The 22,466-nt window shown below is 37.2% G+C and overlaps 1 protein-coding gene across 10 annotated transcripts in view; it reads right to left on the bottom strand.

Moving 5' to 3' along the window:
• Nucleotides 1–12,150, bottom strand: part of C2cd5 (C2 calcium dependent domain containing 5) — a 99,320-nt gene extending 87,170 nt beyond the window's left edge. For 9 of the 10 annotated variants that reach the window (XM_026392309.2, XM_026392312.2, XM_026392314.2 and 6 more), the window contains exons 1-3: nucleotides 11,971–12,150; nucleotides 11,689–11,807; nucleotides 265–351 (exon numbers count right to left, since the gene is read on the bottom strand). In XM_026392309.2, coding sequence (XP_026248094.1) covers nucleotides 265–351; nucleotides 11,689–11,778 — 177 coding nt within the window. In that variant the 5' untranslated portion in view covers nucleotides 11,779–11,807; nucleotides 11,971–12,150. Of the gene's footprint in view, nucleotides 1–264; nucleotides 352–11,688; nucleotides 11,849–11,970 lie in introns of those variants that run through there. The other variant, XM_026392310.2, reaches the window with a different exon arrangement.
• Between the last annotated feature and the right edge of the window lie 10,316 nt (nucleotides 12,151–22,466).

The raw sequence follows: 22,466 nt of genomic DNA, 5'->3' as shown, positions 1-22,466 counted from the left end.
TAATAATAATAATAAAATAATGCACTTTAAGGCTTTTTTTTCCATCTGCATTACCATATACTATATTTTCTTAAGGTAAAAACTCAGTGTTTTTTTAAAAACTTTTTTAAAAACTCAGTGTTCCTAGTGAGGCAGAAATAGAAATATTCTTACACTGTAGAAAATCTACTATGCCTGAAATGAAAGATACTTTTATCATTCCTAAAGGAAAAGAGTCACTTAAAAAAATATATACTCAAAAAACATGGGCATTTAAGTACTTACCTCAAACTTAAACCATTCTGAGTTCCACTGTGGATTGAGTGACTTGAGGTATACATCTGTTTTAAAGGTGGTATTACCAAATTTTACCTAAATACAAATAAGAAACCATTCAGAAATGTGAATAGACATCAGAAATGTGGAAAAAAGTAAATGTTAATGTCAGCCAAGCAAGGGGAGAAAAATTAAGCATGGAGGGGAAAAAAGCCAACTATCCCCTAAGCCAAGAGGAAAAAGGTATGCTCTGACAAGGTGCTTGCAGATTCACCTAATTTCCATTGCTCTGCTTGACCAGCTAGCTGCACAGGAAAATTTAAAACATAAATCATAGATCATTTTATTGGCATGGAGGAAGGGGTTAGTACGATCACTAAACATGCTCAGATGAAAGAGGACAGTCCTGGGCTGGAGAATTAGCTCAGTTGTGATTGTGCATGCATGCACAAGAGCTTGTGTTCAATTCCCAGCACCACAAAAAAAAAAAAAAAAAAAAAAGAAAGAAAAAGAAAAGAAAGAGGAAAGTCCTAGACTGACTGCTCAGTAGTAAAGCAGTTTCTTTGCATAAATAAGGTCCTCACCCCCAAACAGGAGAAAAATCTTAAGGAGAGATGACATGCTAAAATAAAATCAAGAGGTAAAGACCAGCTCACTATCCTCTTTTCTCAGCAAGGGAATCCAGAAGCACAGCCCATTATTAGAAAAATTTAGTAATATTTCTTTGTATTTTCTAACTTACTCATATTTGTTATTTTCTTAACCCCTTATCTGTACTCACACAGTATTATAGGCAATAAACTATTATGTTTTATGTTCCTATCTTCAGGGACAATGAAAGGGGTTGAGTAAGGAGACTTATCTTATTTCATAGACAATCTTGGCAAGCACTGAAACCCAAAGACCCAAAAATAAGTAAATAAGGAAATAAAGAAGGAATAAAAGTAAGCTAAAATCCCTGGGATTTGTTTCCAACAAAGAATGGTGATTGGGCTGGGGATGTGGCTCAAGCGGCAGCGCGCTCGCTTGGCATGCGTGCAGCCCAGGTTCAATCCTCAGCACCACATACAAAGATGTTGTGTCCACAGAAAACTAAAAATAAATATTAAAATTTTCTCTCTCTCTCTTGAAAAAAAAAAAAAAAGAATGGTGATTGTGAAATCTCAGACCAGATTTGGAAGTGGTCAAGAAGCTGAAGAGCAAAACAGACAATTACTTCTTCACTTGCCTCCCTTTTCAACATTTGATCTCTTCAAACTCTTTCCCTGATTCCTTCAGTTATCATCAATTATTTTTCCTAATCTCAAAATACACTAAGGATTATTCACTTTGGTCACAGCAGTTTGGTACAGTGTATATGCTTTGTAAATGCTGGTTCAATCAGGTAAAAATTATAATTGCTGATATTAATTGGTCCAAAAAATTTCCAAAAGCAAAATATCTAAAACTCCAATTATTTTTCTTCTCTGAATATTTTTATTATTTTATCATTTAGTTTGAATTATCATGATATAAACCATTTGGCACATAAGCAGTTTAATTAGGGGTATAAAAGAATTAAAAAGAGCACATAAAAATAGCAGTTTCTTGCATAGTAAAGAATATCATGAAGCCAGGGCCAGGGATATAGTTCATTTGGTAGAGTACTTGCCTCACATGCACAAGGCCCTAGATTCAATCCCCAGCACCACCAAAAAAAAAAAAAAAAAATCATGAAGCCAAAGACAAATAAGAGCAGGTTGTGGTGGCTCAACCTATATTCCCAGCATATTGAGGCTAGGGCAAGAGGATCACAAATTTGAGACCAGTCTGGGCAACCTAGTCAGGCCCTGTCTCCAAAATAAAAAACAAAAAGAATTGAGGGCTAGGGATGTAGCTCAGTGGTAAAGTGCCCCTGGGTTCAGTTCCCAGGAACCACCCCCAATTCGAACCTCCTGCCACAAATAAGATAACCAACATCATTGTAGAGATATGGAAATTAAAACATTTTTATTTAGGCTGGCAAAGATCAAATGGTTTGAAAACAATGTTGATGAGGCTCTCTCATAATTTTCTGATGCAAGTATAATTTAGAAGTCTGTACAGAGAACCATTTAACATATACCAAAATTTTAAAATCCATGTCTTTTAAGCTCCCAATTCTATTTCTTGGGAGCTTAAGAGGTGCATAATACATATCAGCATTATAGTAGCAAAATATTGGAAACAATCTAAATATTTATTAATTTGGAAATGACTGAGTTAACCACAGCCTGGCCACAAAATGAAGTACTAAATAGAAGAATAAAACAGCTCCCTACACACTGATAAGAAACAGAGGTCAAAATAAAATAGAACTGGGGATGTAGCTAGCTCAATGGTAGGCTGCTTCTCTAGCATGCCAAAAGCCCTCAGTTCAATAAACAAACAACAAACAAACAAAAACTTTATACTGCAGAATGGTGCATATAGCATTCTTTGGGGAGAGAAAAATGAAAAACATTAAAGTATATAGATTATTTCTAGAAGGACTTATAAGAAAATTTAACGATGACATAAGAGATTAATGGGTTGGTTAAAGTAAAGGCAGTAAAAATGAAAGTTGACCCATTTTTTATCTTTTGAATTATGAACCATAAATATGTATTACCTATTTTTAATGTATTATTTTAAAATCCAAAATATTGGAAATTAAAAATTCAAATGGCAATAACATTATTCTAATCAAATTATATAATTCCAGGTCCAATTCCAAGAATTTAACTTAGAGAAGTACTTCCACAGAAATTGTCCTCCCCCAAAATATAAAAACTTAAAAAGTCATTCAAAAAGAAAGTAATTAAATAAATCATATGCATCCCCACTAAAAAATGGAGTTGACTATATATACTGTCATAGTAAGATATAAATGACAGAAAAGGGGATAAAACAAGCAGAAAAATAAGTAAAGTTTAATTACATCTCTTTCTAAAAAGGTGATATGCATATAAAAGTAAATTTTTTTAAAGAAGAGGAAGGGCTTGAAGTGGTGCAAGCCTGTAATCCTAGCGGCTTAGGAGGCTAAATCAGGAAGATCTTGAGTTCAAGTCAGCCTCGGACCTTAGTAAGTCCCTAAGCAGATCAGCGTGACCCTGTCTCAAAATAAAAAATAAAAAGAATTGGAGATGTGGCTCAGGGGCTGAGTGCCCCTGGGTTCAATTCCTGGCACTAAATAAATAAATAAATGAGAAGAGGGAGGGTATACGAACACAAGCCAAAGAAAAAACAGCAATTCTCCCTGAAGAAAGGACTGATACAGTATAAGGAATATAGTATATGTAGTGAGAAAGAAATAAGAATTTCCAAATTATATTTCTGAGTGTTCAAATGCTTTTTAATGGGAAGTATTCATGTATTACATAATTTTTTTCTTTTCAAATCACAATGTTAAAGAAATGAAACTCAACAGGGGAAAAGAAACTTAGGGAGAGGTTTTTGCTTACTCACTAATCTAATTTTCATTATATTTCAATACTCAAGGCATGAAGGAAATACAGCCAGTCTCCAAACTTAGAATATTCCATTGTTTTTAATCTTGATTTAGAATTTTTTAACCTCGCAATGGTGCAAAAGCATACCCATACAGCCACTCTGCTTTTCACTTTCAGTACAGCATTCAATATATTACATGAGATATCCAACATTTTACCATAAAATAGGCTTTTTGTTAGATAATTTTGCCCAATTACAGGCTAATATAAGTGTTCTGAACACATTTAAGGTAAGCTAGACTAAGATACAATGGTTGGTCATTGGTTTTTTTTGTTGTTGTTGTTTTGTTTTGTGGTGCTGAGGATTAAACCAGGGTCTGGCATGTGTGACCCACTACTGAGCTGCATCCCCAACCCTGATATTTAGTAGTTTAAGTGTATTAAATGCACACTTTTAATTTATAATACTTTCAATTTACCATGGGTTTTTTGAAATAAGATCCCATCATAAATTAAGGAACATCTCATATATTTTATTGGGATAAATTATTGTTTAATTTACCTAAAACTTTTGAAGTAAAATGTTGTTACGATTATAAAAACGTTAAAATGCTAAATAAATACACTTAAGGGTTTGATTCATCAAAAAAGCAAATCATGTTTTAAGTTCAGCACCCTCTTTTGTTCCTCACCATAGCTCTGCTATATTGAACTTTTTTTACAACAGTGCATTCTAGATAAAGATCTGATAGTTCCCAAACTACATCAAACAAACAAAAAACAAGATTTCAGAAAAAGAAAAAGTCTAGAGTATGCATTCTGCCAAAATGTGATGATTTTTTTCTACTAGTAAAGGAGAATCACAGTTCATTTAGCCTTATTCAATTCAAAGGATATTTTATTACTCAGTAATTAAATGTCTTCCAACTTTGTTAAAGAACATCAGGAATTTTAATGGAGATTCCACCAGTAAAGTAAGGCATTCTCTTTTCCCACTCATTAGCTAAATTACCTTGAGAAAGTTATTTAACCTGTTATTTAAATCTACTTTCTCCTCTGAAAAGCAGGATTGCTGGGAGCATTATATGAGATAATGCATGTAGAGACCTAGCAAAATGTTTGATACAGAGAAAATATTCATTAAATATTAATTTCTTTTCCTCTGAGTATTCCTTCAAAAGCTCCTAGATAAACACAAAATAACAACATAGTTTAGCCAAACAGTTTGTAACATGCACATTAATAGAGATACATTTCATTAATTATTCCCTCGTTCAGAACCCCAATTTACTCTTCCTAGAGATTCCTGCAAGAATCATCTTTAAGTACTAGTGGTCTTCACTGGCTCCCCAAACTCCTCACATTCATAAAGAGTAAAAATTCTCAATCAACCAGTACCAGTACTTAACCAGTTACTCAAACAACTCGATTAAACCAGAAAATCATTAAAAAACACTACAAGCCAGGCACAGTGGCACACATCTGTAATCCAGTGGCTTGGGAGGCTGAGGTAGGAGGATAGCAAGTTCAAAGCCAGTCTCAGCAACCCAGCAAGACCCTGTATCAAAATGAAAAATTAAAAAAGGGCAGGGAGTCTGGGGCTACAGCTCAGTGGCAGAGCACTTGCCTTGCATGTGTGAACCTTAGCACCACATAAAAATAAAACAAAGTAAAGGTATTCGTTCATCTATAACTACAAAAAATTTTTTAAAAATAATAAAGGGGGGCTGAGGTTCTGGCTTAGCGGTAGAGCGCTTGCATAGCAAGTGCGAGGCCCTGGGTTCAATCCTGAGCACCACATAAAAATAAATAAATAAAATAAAAGTATTGTGTCCAACTACAACTAAAAAATATTTTTTAAAAAAATAAATAAATAATGGGGCTAGGGTTGTGGCTCAGTGGTAGAGCACTCGCCTAGCTTGTGCAAGGCCCTGGGTTTGATCCTCAGCACCACACAAATAAATAAATAAATAAATAAATAAAAGTATTATGTCCAACTACAACTAATAAATAAATAAATAAGGGCTAGGGATGTGGCTCAGTGGTTAAGCACCCCGGGTTCAATCCTCTGTACCAAATAATAATATAATAAAATTGTAATACAAGCTGAAACATGTTAATATAAAATTGTAAACATTCATTCCTGCCTTTTAACACAAGCAAAGGCCTCTTCTTTGAGTACAGGTCCACTGTTTAGATTTCTATATCTTTTTTTGCATAAACCACATTCATGTATCTGTGCTTTCTGGTTTGGGTTTGTAAAGTGACAGAATTTTAAATCACTTGTAAAAAAATAATAATAAAGTATCCTATAGTGGGACCGCCCTGGATGAACACGACTTTAAGGACTATAAGTCCGAAGTAACTTGGGCAGTTACCCCAGATCAGATAACAAGGCATGGGTCCAGGTGTAGGTGTCACCCCTGGGGTTGAGTTACACTCACCTGTTCCTTTGTAATCCTACCCCTTCTGCCTTTTTTGGATAGAAAATAAAAGAAACAGCATCCACCCCCCCACCCTGGCCAAATAAAAGCCCACTTGCAAACATGCGTGCCCTCTCTCTTGCTCTCTCATCAGCCTCTGGTGACCTTCTCTTGCCCCATTTTGGGGGGCCTGAACCCGGGAGACAAGGAAGACATCCTGAAACTCATATAAAAGGTATTTTGTGTCTGTATGGTATTTTGTGTCACCCCAAGTTCACACGAGTGACTTTAGTTCAGCCTCCCACGCTAGATGGGGGTGGCATCTTATATTTTTCATAATCTTTTCTCCACCTAATTCAACATCAATTTTTATAGACTATTTCTATAAGTCTTTACATAGCCTTATTAACTGAATTCTACCAATTTATATAAGGTTTAAATTAATTACAATAACAACAGTTGATATAAACAGATTTGGGAACAAGTGACATAAACAGATTTGGGAATAAACACAACCACCTCTGGGTGAAGTATATCAGCCAACTTATGGGGGCACACTCTCTTTAGAGTAGTCTAATGATATGGGGGGAATCTAAGAATATGCTTGATGGAAGACATGCAGAGCACTGAAGACTGCAATGAGTCAGTCAATGGAAGTTGGCTAAGAAAGCTTCTATTACACAATCTTCTTACTCTGATTATCAGACTACTCAGCACTCTGTATCCCCTTTAACTGCTTTTATTTCCACTTCTATTTGACAGAACCCTTCTTTCAATTACATGTGCTCTCTCCCTCCTTTTGCTTTTACCAGGCTCATCCTATTCACCTGAAAATGCTCCTTTTTCTCTCTGCCTATGGAAATTTTACCATCCTACAGTCCCAGCATAAAGATTTCTTTTAACTAGCCAGGCCTGGTGGCATGTATCTGTAGCCTGGAAGACTGAGGAGGGAGAATCACTTAAGCCCAGAAGTTTAGGGCAGCCTAGGCAACACAGGAAGATTCCCTCTTCAGAAAAAAAGAGAGAGAGAGAGAGAGAGAGAGAGAGAGAGAGAGAGAGAGAGAGAGAGAGCCAGCCTAGGATTCATTATCTTCCTTTCCTGTGAGCTTATATTACTTATAGCCTATATTACAAAATTTATCCCCTTATTATGTGGTAATCCTTTTTTATCCCCTTTTTCCTGCTTTAATTTCCCCCTTTCTGCTGGGTTATTCCTATTATATAGCACAAATATGTTCTAGTATTTTCTAACAAGTTTTAAAATATCTAAAACCTACATACTTAGGTACCACAGTATTTTTTATTTATCCCTTCATACCCATATTTCTTGAAACAGTTGCCTACTCCTGTTATTTCTATTTCCTCATTTCTTACATACTTTAGTTCTAACTCATTACAGTGTGGGCTTCATCCTCATCAAGTCTTTCATCAAGATCAATAACAACCTCTATATTGTCCAATCCAATGATTTCTATGTTCTCTTATTTGATTTCTCAGTGCCATCTGACAGATGAGTATTTCTTCTTTCTAGAAACTTCCTCTGGCCTTTTAGGACTTACTTCCTTATTTTTCTCCCCCCACCTTGCCCCCTGCCCACCCACTGCCTGACAATCTCAGCTTCCTTTCTCTAGTCATCCTCTAATATACCTCTTGATATTTTTTTCAAGGATCCATCTCACTTTTCTCTTCCCTAAGAGTTAGAAGTTTGCCAAAAGGAAAAGAATCAACTTCTAAGAAAGCTTTAGAAATTCTAGTAGTGTTTGGGGGGAAACAATAGTAGTAGCTAATGAGAAAGGACTAGAGATAGTAGGAGTCCTACAAGGCAAAAGTCACAACAATGAAGATTTGTCCCATGTCATGACATTTAAATGTCCCACCAGATAGGCACATGACTAAGAAATCTACCTAGAACTTAACTCAGTTTTACAGATCAAAGTATAGTTTTAGAAACTAAAGCCATCATATAATCAAAAGACAACTCTGGTTCTTCTCCATGAGTTGAATATTTTGGAAAATCAGATAACCAATAGCAACGAAGATTTATGAGATGCCAGAACTACACCTCTGCCTCACTCCACGAAGGGCAGTCATTTGATTTTACACATAGGTAAGGCAATCTCCATCGAATGTTCCAGCTCTATTTTCTCCAGGGCACACTCTTACCATCTAGCATACTGCATCTTTTACTTATATTTTTTATGTACTTTCCCGTCCCACGAAAAGGTAAGTTCTGTGAGCAAAGTAGTTTTCACTTTATTTACTGCCCACTACAGTGTCTGATGCATACAAGGGTTCAATAAATATCCCCTGACTCAATCTGATTACTTCCTGTTTTCTATTATGCTTATGGACAAATATTTCAATATTGAAATCATTAAAAAAAACCTTTATTTCTCTGTCATACTATGATCGAAGCACTGCATTGATTTTTTATTATGAGCACAGATAAATTATATTAGCTATGAAAATCATGCCAGAATATTAAGAGTAGACATCAAAATATCTATTATATTAAGGGGGTACTAAGTCTCAAAGGTTGAGAAACACTTTTAACCAGGACCTCTCTTTAGAATACCAGAGTAACAAATCCAATTGCCTCCTTTACAATCACAAAGAAAGGTCCTAAAGACAATCTCATTCTAACATGCCCAAATGGAAACTGATTATCTCCAATATGTCTCTATCATCCCTGTAGCATCTCAAAATATTACCCCACTGACTACAGAAAGCTAGGAATCATATTTCAATCTTCCTTTCCTTCCTCCATGACTCCAATCTATCAACAAATTCTCTAGTCTACTTTCAAAATATATCTGGAATTTATCCACTTCTCTCCACTACCAAAACATTACCTTGGCCCTCACTACTTGTTATTTGAACTATTTCAGAATCTCACAGCAAGGTGCCTGCCTCCACTGTTTTCCCTTCATTCCATTCCCTACATAGCAAAAAAAGGCTCGCTTAACTGCTTCTGATTGAAATTACAATAAAATTCCAAGCCTGGTGTGTGGCATAGGTCTGTAATTTCAGCAACTCTGAAGCTAGGCAAAAGGATCACAAGTTCAAGGCCTCTGCAACTTAGTGAGATTCTATCAAAATAAAAAATAAAAGGGCTAGAAATGTGGTAGAGTGCCCCTGGTTCACTTCCTAGTACCACAAAAGAAAATAAAATTCCAAATCCTAATCATGGCTACTTGACCAACTTTCCAACTTTATCTTATACCATTCTCCCCTTTACTCACAACATGACTGCCATAAACATGCTCCTTCACTTCCTACAACACACCAGTCTCCTCAGCGTCCTCCCTCTACTGAGACTCTTTTTTCCTCCTTTTCCAGCTTCTCTTCTGTCCCCTTGCCTTATGCTTATGCTTACACACAAGCACTCCCTGAGCGGTTGGCTCCTTTTCATTCAATCGGTCTTTGCTTGCTTGACACTCAGACTGATTTTATTCAACCTAAGGTAAATGTTCCCTATTATTCCCTTTTTATTGTTTTCTTTACGGTACTCACCACAGTTTATAATCATATATTTAATAATTTCTTTGCTTTTTAAATGTCTGTCTCGGTCACAAAAATAAGTCCCTTAAAAGCAAGAACAAAGTCTGTCTTGTTCACTGTCATATATCAACTAGACCAGTAAGGATCACAGGAACTAGCAAATTGCTGACACTCAACAACTATTTATTGAACAATGAAATTAATGAGTCACCCTTGAACCTGATCCCCCCCCCAGCAAAATCCAGTTTTCAAAGCCTAAGAATTTTAATCTCAAAAATATTCTCAAATCTTTACTAATCTATTCCCATTTCCACATATTGCCTTGACAATTTTACCATCTTCTTAACTGCTTTTCCTGCTTCACATCAGTCCAGTACATCAAGGACCTATCAGGCTAGGAATAGAGCTCTGTGACATAGCACTTGCCTAGCATGCACGAGGCCCTGGGTTTCATCCCAGCACCATAAATAATAAATCAATAAATTCAGGTAATCCCCAAAAGAAACAACCTAATACAAATAGAATCTTTTATTTCCACTGAAAAAGCTCCCCTGGCTTACCACTGCCTATTTATAAAGGAAAAACACATTAGAAATTAGATTTGACTCAAATCTACCAGCCCAGCCTCAAACCCTCAAACTCACATACCCCTTTTATTCCAGACACATCTCAAATTAAGATGGTTCCCTGAATATACCAGGTATCAAATTCTTGTCTTTGTATTCCTTCTGTACAGTAAAAATTCTGGGTGTCCCTCAAGGCCCAATTCAAGTGTTGCTTCAAATGTCAGTTCCTTACAAGTTTTCCTAAACCTTCAGAGACAGAATTAAGTTGCCATATTTGAATTTAACACTCTTCATCTTGCCTGGAGAGGCAAGTAGTAGTTAGTAGTAGTAGTTAGGAGAAATGATTGCCAGGCTATGGAGATTTACAAGCTAAGTAATCTTATACAATATATTATCATCCCTGGGCCTCAGTTACCTCAACTGTAATATGGGATAATAATTAAAAAGTACTTAGCACAGATATGGCAATAATGAAATACAATTCATGTTACCTATTAGTTACTAAAATGTGTGGGAAAAGTATGCTTTGGTTATCTGTGTATCCCTATTACCTAACATCTAGGCAAAAGCATACAGAATTTTTTCAAATGAATATGAAGTTGGGATTAAGAATTACCATGACAAGTAGAGGTAAACTACAGTGGTGAGAGAACATTTAAGGAATACAAAAAATATTTTATATTGAGATGAAATCAGGCTGTATATTATCATGTATCTATTAACTTTAAGCATTAATAGCCTAAACTATTATTGCTGTAATCCTTTGGCTCATCATGTCGACTTTTATTGCAATATTTTCTTGGCTTCTTTCAGCCTCTGGTTTATTACTTTCCAGGCTGTACGCCTGCACTAATTTGCATGACTTTTAAACTAATCATTAGATTTAAAAAGCAATTTTGTAATTTAAATCCATAGCACTTAATGACTTCCTACCTCAAGGCACTAAATTTACACTTGAAACAGCTCATTGGACCTACCAGACTATACAAGAGAGAAAGTGTTCCAGTTGTGTTTGGAACTTACACTGATGGTTCTGAAAATGTCAGGCTAAAGGTGGATATCCTACATTGTAGGACTCGGAATGCCCATAAAGGGCTGTATGTACATTCTCACGCAGAGGTCCATCACACAGGCATCAAAAGTCATCCTTCCCCTAGAGAAGGACGTGCTTGTGTTTCCGTGGCCGCGCGGCCACGCCTCGGGATCTGTGCTGACTGGCAGGTGGCCTGTTGTGAGCCTAGACATTAGGGTCACCCGGCATGCAGAGCAGTAAGAACCTCTCCGCGCGGCGGGGCGTACCGCGGAGTGCGGCCAGCCATGCACCCATCACATGGGCTTCGGCCTCGGCGGACATCCCTCTTGGGAGGTCTGGACAAGCACGACAGACAGCAGGGCAGTGGAAAGGGAATGGGCTGAGGGGTTGGGAGCAGGTGGGTAGATCCTTCACTGGGCTTGGCGTTCTCTGGATTTTGAGGGGCAAGACCTTGCACCAACCTCCACGAAGGCATCAGTCAGGTCACTAGCACGGTCCATCACTGGCAAATGGCGCCCGGCCACGATTTTCACCTTCAGCTTCCCAGGCATCGTCTCGGCTTCGGCCTCTCCTTGGGCTCCTGCAGAAACAAACAAGCGAGCCTGCGCCGAGAGCCCGGCGGGCGGGGGAGGGGCGCGGGCGTGTGGGGAGCGGCGCGCGCGCCGGCGGGAACGCGCGGGGCAACTGACAGCAGAGGGCGCGCGGAGGCGCGCACGGATACCGCGCCGCCGCGCTGCACTCACTGTGGGACAGAAAACGGGGTTGTGTCGCACGGGGGCTGAGACCTCATTCCGGAGAGGTAGTCAGAGAGAGGGCCTTGGTGGATTCTGCCGGTCTGGTCCAACCGTGCTGGGAAAAGAAGAAACTAAACCCAGTCAGCATCCCGTTGAGCTTGTGCTGCACCTACACGTATTTCTCCTGCCATTCCCCCCTCCCCTGCCCCAAAAAAAAAAGATGGCGGCTCTCGGGGCGTGGAGGCAGCATCGATCTTTCGGCGCTCTGCCCGCTTGGCGGAGGAGAAATTAAAATTCGCCAGGAAAAGATTCAGGAGGCGGGACTGGCGTCGAGGAAGCGGGAGGGCAGGGAAATGGGTCGAGTCCTGCATCATCCACCGAGTCGCGCGTCGCGTGGTGTGGCGTTCCGCGCTGCTATCCCGCAGAGAACCCCGCGTCCTCCAGCGAGCGGCGGCTTGGCAAGCCACAAGCGCCGCTTTCTGGAAGGGTTGTGACAGACTTAGCTGCAGTGAAGATTGCTAGAGGAGCCTGCCTTTAAACACCCGTTAGTGGTTCGTAAAACCAATCTAGCTGGTTCCTACGTGGAAGGCGTACAGGTGCGTGTGGTTAGATTCAGTTTTCTGTGAAATAAAGAAATATCAGGTAGTATTATTTCCCGAAACGTTTGATTCAGCCATCCGCGCTTGTACTGTGTACTGGATCGTAGATGTTACCTTGGGCGAGGAATGGGAAGGGAACACTCTAAAATCCAGAGTCCCTGAAAAGACCCCTGCACGCATAGATCATCTCTGTGTAGTTATCAAGAACCTAGGAGCGGAAAGGGGAGACCTGCCTTGGGAAAGTACAGTCAACCGTACTTGGGTTCATGAGAAATGAACCCGAAGAGCCATTACATCTTTCAGAATTGACCCAATTACACATACGTGAACGTACTAAAGTGATTATTATTTATAGGTCCAGATGATCAGAAAACGATAAGGGAAATTGAGGCACAGGAACCAGACAATAAAATCACTTCATACCAAATAACAAAACCAGCATTAACAATATGCTTCATATCAAATGCCCAAGTCAGTGTTAAAAATGCCAGTGGAAAGATGTATAACACAGGAATCATCAGGAACGAACATTTTCCAAATGAAGATATCAGCAGCATAATTTTTTTTAATTTATTTTTTTATTTTTTGCCTCTCAGGTCCCCCTACGCTGGGGTTGAATCCAGGTCCCTGCAAGTGCTAGACAGCTAAGTAAGCATTCTACCACTGAACTATACCCCCAATCCCAGCATGATCTTTTTAACTTCAAAAATACTCAACTGGCGTGGTGGTGAGTTCATGTAATCTTAGCAACTCAAGAGCCTGAGGCAAGAGGATCACAAGTTCCAGGCCAGCCTTAGCAACTTAGTGAGGCTGTACTCAACTTAGTGAGACCCTGACTCAAAAAATAAAAAGGGCTGGGGATGTGGTTCAGTGGTAAAGTGCCTCTGGGTTCTATCCTCAGTACCCAAAAAAGAAAGAAAAATGTTCTATATATAGAGTTCTGCACTCCAAGCAGTAGTAACCCAGAAATGTTTTCAAGGCAGAAATTCCTCCTACAGAAGGAATACTGTTAACACGAGTGAGAAGTTGAACTCTCTCAAAGAGAAAAAGAAACAACTTGCTCAAAATAAAAATCTAAAGGATAGGGCTGGGGTTGTGGCTCAGCTGTGGAGCACTCGCCTTGCACATGGGAGACCCTAAGTTCGATCCTCAGTACCACATAAAAATTAGTAAGTAAAAATAAAGGTATTGTGTCCAACTACAAGTAAAAAAATTAATATTTTTTAAAAACCTAAAGGATAAATTATTGATTTTATAGTATTGAAACCTTTGTCCATTCAAACTATGACAAAAAGATAAGAGGCCCCAATTTTCTTGCAAATTTCCCTAGATCCAACTGTAGCTTTTGCTGCAGTCTGACTACCCTTAAAATGCCTCTGCCAAATGCTAAAGATTGGCCTGCCCTATGTGATCAGTGTTTGTTGTTTTGTGGTAGGGTACAATTTTTTTTTCCCTTGAAATTGGGGGTAGAATGAACCCAGGGCCTCACACATGCTAGGCTACACCACTACATCCCTAACTAGCTTTTTCTAATATAATGAAATCATAGAATCATCATGTTACTAGTTCATTTTTTAAAAACATAGGGAAAAATATAAGAAAACTGAAGTTTAACAATAATCTTATGGAAAATAATGCACTGTATTACAAGATGTTGTAATGTAAAATATATTTGCAAATTGCACAATGAAAGGTTAGCAACCTTGGCCTCCTAATTAGTAGACTATAAGGTACATACCTGTTGCCTTAGGCTTCATCAACAGAAGATTATAATTAAGAAACTTCCTGAACAGTGTTTTTTAATGGAATTAAGCCTGACTTTAGTTTAACTGTTTCCTAATAATTGCACTAGTTTGTTTTAATTAATGCTGGGAACAGTGCTGTCCTTCCTGACAAATCTGTCATGATCTGACCTCTGATTACCTTCTTTAGCTTCAGACCCCGCCCTTATTCTTGCATTTTAGATCCTATAATTATGAGTTATTGCATATTGAATGTTTTCTATATGCCAGATATTTAATTCAGAGCTCTCAGCAGCTTTGTAGCCATTCTAAAATCCTATGAGATAGGAATTATCAGCCTTCCTTCTTTTCTTTTTATTTTTTAACTCAGGGATTGAGTCTTCATTTTATAGATGAGTAAATTTCAGCTTTGCAAAGATGTGATTTCCCAAGGCCCCAGAGCTGATAATGAGGGAGGCAAGATTTAAATCTAGGCAATAATTCCAAGAATCCATGCTCTTTAAAGGCTGCATATAGTTTTCCAGTAAACTGTGCTTTTCCCTCTGCCTGGAATATCTTCCTCAAAGTCATTTTACTAATGCATATGAATTCAAAACTCAGTTCAAACATCACTTCTACATCTTCTGATTTCCTTCCTAATAAAGATACTCCATTCCTGCCTATGCTGCTACTTAAAGTATCTTCCCTTGTAGTAATTATCCATCGATAACCTGCCCCTACTAATTTTTGACCACCTTGAGGGAAAGGATTGCTTCTTACTCATCTCTCAATTTTCAGTTCTTTGCCCGGTGCCCTTTGTGCAGTGAACAAATGCTTATGCATTAAATTGAGTAGAAATTAACCAATTATTACTACTTTGCTCTCTCCTCTTTTCTGTCTTCCTAAAATGTTGCTTTTAAACTCTCTTCATCACTTTAAAGTTAAATTTCTCAAGGATTGTCTGTATTTAGTACCCTCTCTTCACCTCCCAGACAGACCTGAAACAACTATTTATATTCAGAGTTAACCACCACCACTATACCAAAACAGTTCAGACTAATGCCATCAATAACCTCTGTTGCTAAATCCAGTGGACACTTTCAGTTTCCATTTTACATGACTCTCAGTAGCATTTCACACTCTTGACCATGTTCCACTTAAAATAGTCTTCCTCCTGTTATTTAGACACCATGCTTCTCTTACTATTCTGATATATACTGCTGTCTTTTCAGCCTATTCAATATCCTCAAGTATTTAATATGTTTTTCTCAGGTTCATTTCCTAGACATATTCTCTTCTAACTATACTCTCTCCCTAGGTGATCTCATCCATGCCATTGATTCCAATTTTGAAATATTTAGCTTAGAACTCTCAATTTTTATTTTTAATCCATGAATCTCTTGTGGGATTTTGATCCTATTTCTATTTGAATTATCAAAGAGACCTCAAAGACAGAATGTCCAAAACTGAACTTCACCATCTACATAATCAATTGCTCAAACCAAAAACTCACAGATTTAAGTTTAAGAGTAGATACATACAAACAACAAGCTAAACTCAATTCAGTTTTTTTGTTTTGTTTTGTTTCTTTCTTTCTTTCTTTTTTTTTTTTTTTTGGCAGCACTAGGCATTAAAACCAGCACCTTGTGCATGCTAGGCAAGCACTGTACCACTGAGCCATATCCATAACCCCCAGTTCAGTTACTTTTGCTTTGATTTATTGCTAAAGTAAGAAATCAGCTGTGTAAAAATTAAAATTGAGATAAATAGGCAGCTAGGTAGACTCATCTTCTATTGGTTTTCTTATGTCTAATTGGTTCTCTTGAGGCATGCCTAATGTATGATGGGCATAAGAACCACATCTAATAAAATACTCTCCAGATTGGAAGATTATTAAGGCAGAACACATTACCTTACATCAGTACCTATCAATGCACTCAGTGAGCCATAGTACCCAGATGTAATGGGCAGGCACTTCCTCATTGTTCCAGCACAAGGATAAGATCCCCTTATTAGTGGCCGTTATGGTTTAGATATTAGATATCTCCAAAAAGCTCATGTGTGAGACAATGCAAGAAAGCTTAAAGGTGAAATGATCAGGTTATGAGAGCCTTAACCTAATCAGTGCATTAACTCACTTGAATGGATTAACTAGATGGTAACTCTAGGTAGGTAGGGTGTGGCTGAAGGAAGTGGGTTGATGGGGGTGTGCCTTTAAGGTTTATATTTTGTTGTAAGGAGAGATATCTGCTTCCTGGTGCCTGGTTCCTAGCTGCTTTCTTCCATCACACTCTTCTACCATAATGTTATACCTCACCTCAGGCCCCAAAGAATACAGTTGGCTATCTATGGACTGAGAGCTCTCAAACTGTGAGCCAAAATAAACTTTTCCTCCTTAAAATTGTTCTTGTCAGGTCTTTTGGTCATAATAATGAAAAAGCAAAATAAATCAGTGACTATACTACAAAGCCTAGAATTTTCCATTTATGACTACTTAAAGGCTGTTGTGGTTTGGGTATGAGTTGTTCCCTAAAAGCTCTTGTGTTAATGTAGGAATATTCAGAAGTTAAATGATTAGATTATGAGAGCTGCAACCTAATCAGTCCACCTTAGTTTGAACAGACTGACTATAACTATGTGGTAACTATAGGCGGGTTGGGTATGGCTGGAGGAGCTGGTCACTGGTTGGTGTGCCTTGGAAGGCTTCAACTTCCCTGAGGTTCCCCACACACACAGCCATCATGAGCAGGGTTTTCCTCCACCATACCCTTCTGCCACGATGTTCTGCCCCAACTTGGAGTCAGCTGACCACACACTGGACCTCTGAAACCATGAGCCAAAATAAACTTTTCATTCTCTAAGTTGTTCTTGTCATGTATTTTTGTCACCGCAATGAAAAGCTAACTGAGTAACAGAAGGGCTTTGTGGAAAACACAGGCACAATTGACTGTTATATTTGACTATTCCTTTTCCTCACCCCTGACACCCATTAATCACCAAATTCTATTGTTTATAATTCCTAAAGATCTTTCAAATTCATATATTATCCACCGTTTTCTATTACCTAGAAGTGGTATTCCCACTACCACTTTTGCCCTCTAATCCATTCACCACAAAGTAGTCCAAGGGATCTTTATAAATAGATAATGTATATTGCTTTCTTTAGGATTTTTTTCCCCAAAGATCAGGGAAATTCCCTTTTCTTTTCAGAACTTTCTTTATAAGAAAATGTAAAAAATGTTCAAAACTTCAGAAGACAAATATCAGTCAAAAGTAAGATTGATTATTTCGCTTTGCTTTTTGGGATTGTTTAAAGTCATATTCTGTGGATTCTCCAACTTGTCACCTAGGGTTATATTCTTCTATTTGATTTTAACATTATCTGCAAATTGAACAGGTTCTATTCACCTCAGTTCATGGATCTGAGTTAAACTCCTGACTTCAAAATTTTAACCCAACAATGTTTCGCATGTTATACAGACCATTTTTCCTTTGCCTATTAGCTGACACTAATGGTTTTAGAGTTTTATAGTTCTATAGGCCATTATCTTCAAGAGGCATTAGATGTAACATTAATTAGATTAATTAAATTGACACATAATTTCTCAACTCATTTGTTAACTTCCAGCATTTTCCTATTGTTAGAGGAATGGACCAATAATATATCAAATGTATCTTGGAAAGCAAAGCTAGATATATTTGCTAAATTTGTAATGAGCAGTTTATTATGGCTCCCAGGCTAGCATTATTTAAAGACATTATCTGCAGACAAGTGGACAGTTACAAATTGCTACAATCGATGGAAAGAACAAAAGTGAGCTGAGTCCATGGCCAGTATGCCTAAACAGACCAGGTGATGCGATATCCACTCATTCTTTCCAGAGAACTACAGAAGAGGTTTCTAACCTTGCTTAAGATTGTGTTGCTTCCCAGAGGAGAAAGTAGATTCACACATTATGTACCATACAGGTAGGCAGCTACTGAACTTCAGATAAGGAAAAGCTGAAATGTTAGCTTTAAGTAGGAATATTTATAGGAATCATGTTAGAATCAGAAAGACAATTACATGTCTTTTAATATTAAAAATGTTGAGACTGAATAAGTATCCCAAGTATAAATTCCGCCACATACCCCAGGACTTCAGTCACTTCTTTGTGTCTTGCACCTTATTTGAGCCAAGAAACCCAGTATTGTTACCTCCAGCCAGGGGAGATTTCCTCAAATATCCCTTTAGGTATATTTCCCGCTTTAAACTTTTCTGTGTCTACTGCTATTAAGATAAAACTAGCTAGAGTATAGCTCAATGGTAGAGTGATTGCCTAGCATGTGTGAGGCCATGGTTTTAATCTCTAGAACTACATAAAGAAAAAAAATAAATAAACTTTTAAAAAGTCAGGCATGGTGGCATATGCCTATATTTCCAGCTACTTAGGAGGCTGAAGCAGGAGTATCTTTTTGAGTCCAAGAGTTTGAAGCCAACCTGGGCAATGATATGTAAGAAGACCCTGTCTCAAATAAACAAAACAAACAATAAAAACACAGCAAGAATAAAACTAAAATTTCTAATGTAGACCTTAGGATTCTACATGATCTGGCACCTGCCTTTTTTTAACTAGCTTTATTTCTCATGACTCTCCTACTATTCCAGCTATTTTGGTGGTAACAGCAAAAAGAAAAAGAAAAAAAAACCACCATGTACCTTTCCTTAATAATGAAAACCAGAGCCAGGTGTGATGGCACACACTTGTAATCGCAGCAGCAAGGGAGGTTAAGGCAGGAGGATCACAAGTTCAAAGCCAGCCTCAGCTATTTAGCAAGGCATTAAGTAATTCAGTGAGACTCTGTCTCTAAATAAAATATAAAAAAAGGCTGGAGATGTTGCTCAATGGTTAAGTGCTCTCAGGTTCAATCCCTGAGATTGAATAAATAAATACCAGGATAACTGGAACGCCATAGGGAAAAAGAAAAAATTTAATGTGTTCTTTGCATTGTCACACTTGGAATTTCTATTACAAAGAAGTAATAGTCCGGATATATAAAGAGATTCTAAAGTAGTTACAATCCTTTTAAAAATACACAAGATAGAGTTGGGGTGTTGCTGAATGGTAGAACATTTGCTTAGCTCTGGGTTCAGTCCCTAGCAGAAAGAAGAGAGAGAAAGAAAAGGAAATATAAATAAATGGTTCATAGAAAAGAAAGTCAAGGGCTGGGGATGTGGCTCAAGCCATAGCGCGCTCGCCTGGCATGCGTGCAGCCCGGGTTCGATCCCCAGCACCACCAACAAAGATGTTGTGTCCGCCAAGAACTAAAAAATAAATATTAAAATTCTCTCTCTCTCTTAAAAAAAAAAAGAAAAGAAAGTCAAATGTTCTTTGCCATATGTAGAGATGCATAATAAGAAAGATGCAAAATGATGCCATAATAACTTGTCATTTCTTTCATATCATGTGAAAATCCAAAAGTTTGACAGCATCCTCAGTTGACAAAGCTATGGGGACATAAATACCCTCAATATTTCTGCTGGGAAGGCAAAATAATACACCCCTTATTAAGGAGAATTTGATAACATCTAGCACAATTGGAAATGGATTTGTGCTTGACCCCAAAATTCCAAAAACCTGTCCCAAAGAAACACCAGCATAAAAGCACAAAAAGTTGTATACACAGTGTAGTTGTGGCAACACTCTTTGAAACAGCAGAAGACCAGAACCAATACCTATGCCTACCATAAAAAGACTAAATAAACCATTATTTTACATATTTGAATAGTCTATTCAGCTAAAACATTAATAAAGACTATATTCACATATCACTATAGAATAATCACCAGGATATACTAGTTAAGCATTAAAAAACAAGCATAATTAGAAAAAATATATGTTGAGGAAAAGAAAACATGCATCTTTTAATTAAGAAAGGAGAAAAAATAATATATATTGATATATCATTTTTAAATAAAGGATAAATAAAAATGATTAACTATTTACAGGTAGAGAGGACAAAGAGGTTAAGAATAAAGGTCAACTTTTCTGAATATATCTTGTTTTGTAGCATCTACTTTGGAACTATATAAATGATTTACATAAATATGAAGTAAAATAAAACAAAAAAATTGCTTGAAAATAAATAAACCCAATTTGCAGAAAGAAAGTTTTGTTGATGTTGTTGTTGTTTTGTTTTGTTTGGCAGAACTGGGGTTTGAACCCAAGGGAAGGGCACTCTACCACTGATCTATTCCCCTAACCCCTTTTTATTTTTTTGAGACAGGGGCTCACTAAATTGCCAAGGTTAGGCTTAAACTTGCAATCCTCCTGCTTCAGCCTTCCAAGTAGCTGGGGTTATAGAGGTTTGCCACTGCACTTGCTGAGAGATGGAAAATTTGCCATACAAAAAAGAATTATTTCAAGTACCTTTAGAACATAGGAATTTGTCTATACATCCCTAATGGAAAATATCCTAAAGACCAAAAAAAACCAAAGCTATCTTAAACTTTTTTGTAATAATACTATTAGTAATAATTTTGGTATTACATATCTGAAATAATGTGTGTATAGCTACATATATACCTACATATATTTTATGTGGTTCTATAGATATATGTATATTGAGAGAAAACATGTATTTCAGTTTCATCAGAAACTAAGATTTTCATGATAAGAATGAAAACAAATACAGTATAAAATTTTAAAAATATAGTATAGTAATCCTAATTCATGGTTAAAGGTATCAGTATGAATAGTATGAATTTATAATCTATTTTATCTTTAAAATTTTTTTTCTAACTCTATCCATTCAAATGCCATAGAAATTTTAACCAAGCAATGCCAATGAACCAAGGTTGTGGTCTGTACTCTAAATACCATTTTCCTCTGAAAAGAACCAAGACAACTTCCTAGAGAAATAGTTAACTGTAGGTCTGGAGTAAGAGCACTAGTCATAATTGAAAGCAAGTTATCTGTGAAAGATTTCTGGGTCATAACAGTGTTTTAGGATCCAGTAAAAGAGACTCCCCGTGGCCTAAGGTGGAACAATTTGAGCCTCAAGATCAGTATTGCAACAAATCAGAACACATCAAATTTGGAAAAATTCAGAGCCCTTAATAATATTAACAACAATAACAGAAAAAAAATTAACCAAACAAAACTCACTGATCCCTCTAGACAATGTGAGGACAGCAACACATTAGTCTAAAAACAAAAACTAAATATAGATGGTCCAGGTTTCAATATTTGAACTTGGAATATTTTGATGTCATGAGATAATGATATGCATTCAGTGGACACCATACTTTGCATTTTGAATTTTGATCTTTTCCAAGCTTAGTGATATACCCTATAATAGTCTCTCATAATTCTGGGCAGTGGTAGTAAGTCATAACTGCCTGTCTGCCATTCGATCACAAGGATAAACAACCAATACTCTACAGTATACTGTATTGCTAAGCTCTGGAGTTCAATAGGTTAGATTTATTAAATGCAGTTTCAATTTAAGTGTTACCAATGTACAATGGGATTATTGGGACTCAATAGTCTAGAGGAATATGTAAAGAGAATAAATCAAGCATTTATTTTGCTTTTCCTGAAAGAACTGTACTGCAGGGTGACCTGAGGTATAGTTGATGAGAAAGTTTCTCTATATAGAAATTTTCCAGTTAATAAATGAATAAGGAATGCCAAATTAAAGTATCACTAATCTGTCACTCCTAATGAAATCTTGGGGTAAAGCAATCATGATCAATATTTACTGGCATCACAAAAATAAAAACAATCAAGTTTATTTGTCACCTGATTTGATTCAATAAGACTTACATAACACCTCATATGAAATATTCCTGAAAAAAAAATTGAACCTGAATCTGATCAAACCTCTATCCCTCATTATCAGTTTTATAGAAAAGACAATGTTCAATAAGAATGGGGATGCAATCAGGAACAAATGACTGTTTCTCAAACATATTGCAAGAAAAATGAAGCGGAGAAATGTCATACATTTGAAAGATTTAAGACATGATTCAACCAAATGTATTGGATGAGTCTGATTGGATCCTTATGTTAACAAACAGAGCATTTCTGAAACAATCAGGGTTTTTTGTTTGTTTGTTTCTTTCTTTCTTTGTTTTGGTGATGCCATGGGTGGAAGCCAGGGCTTTACACATTCCAGGCAAGTAATCTATCACCAAGATATA

The sequence above is a fragment of the Urocitellus parryii genome, chromosome 5 (assembly GCF_045843805.1).
Source record: "Urocitellus parryii isolate mUroPar1 chromosome 5, mUroPar1.hap1, whole genome shotgun sequence".
NCBI classification, from domain to species: domain Eukaryota; kingdom Metazoa; phylum Chordata; class Mammalia; order Rodentia; family Sciuridae; genus Urocitellus; species Urocitellus parryii.
The sequence above is the reverse complement of the archived record's forward strand: the minus strand, read 5'-3'. Positions and strand labels throughout refer to the sequence as shown.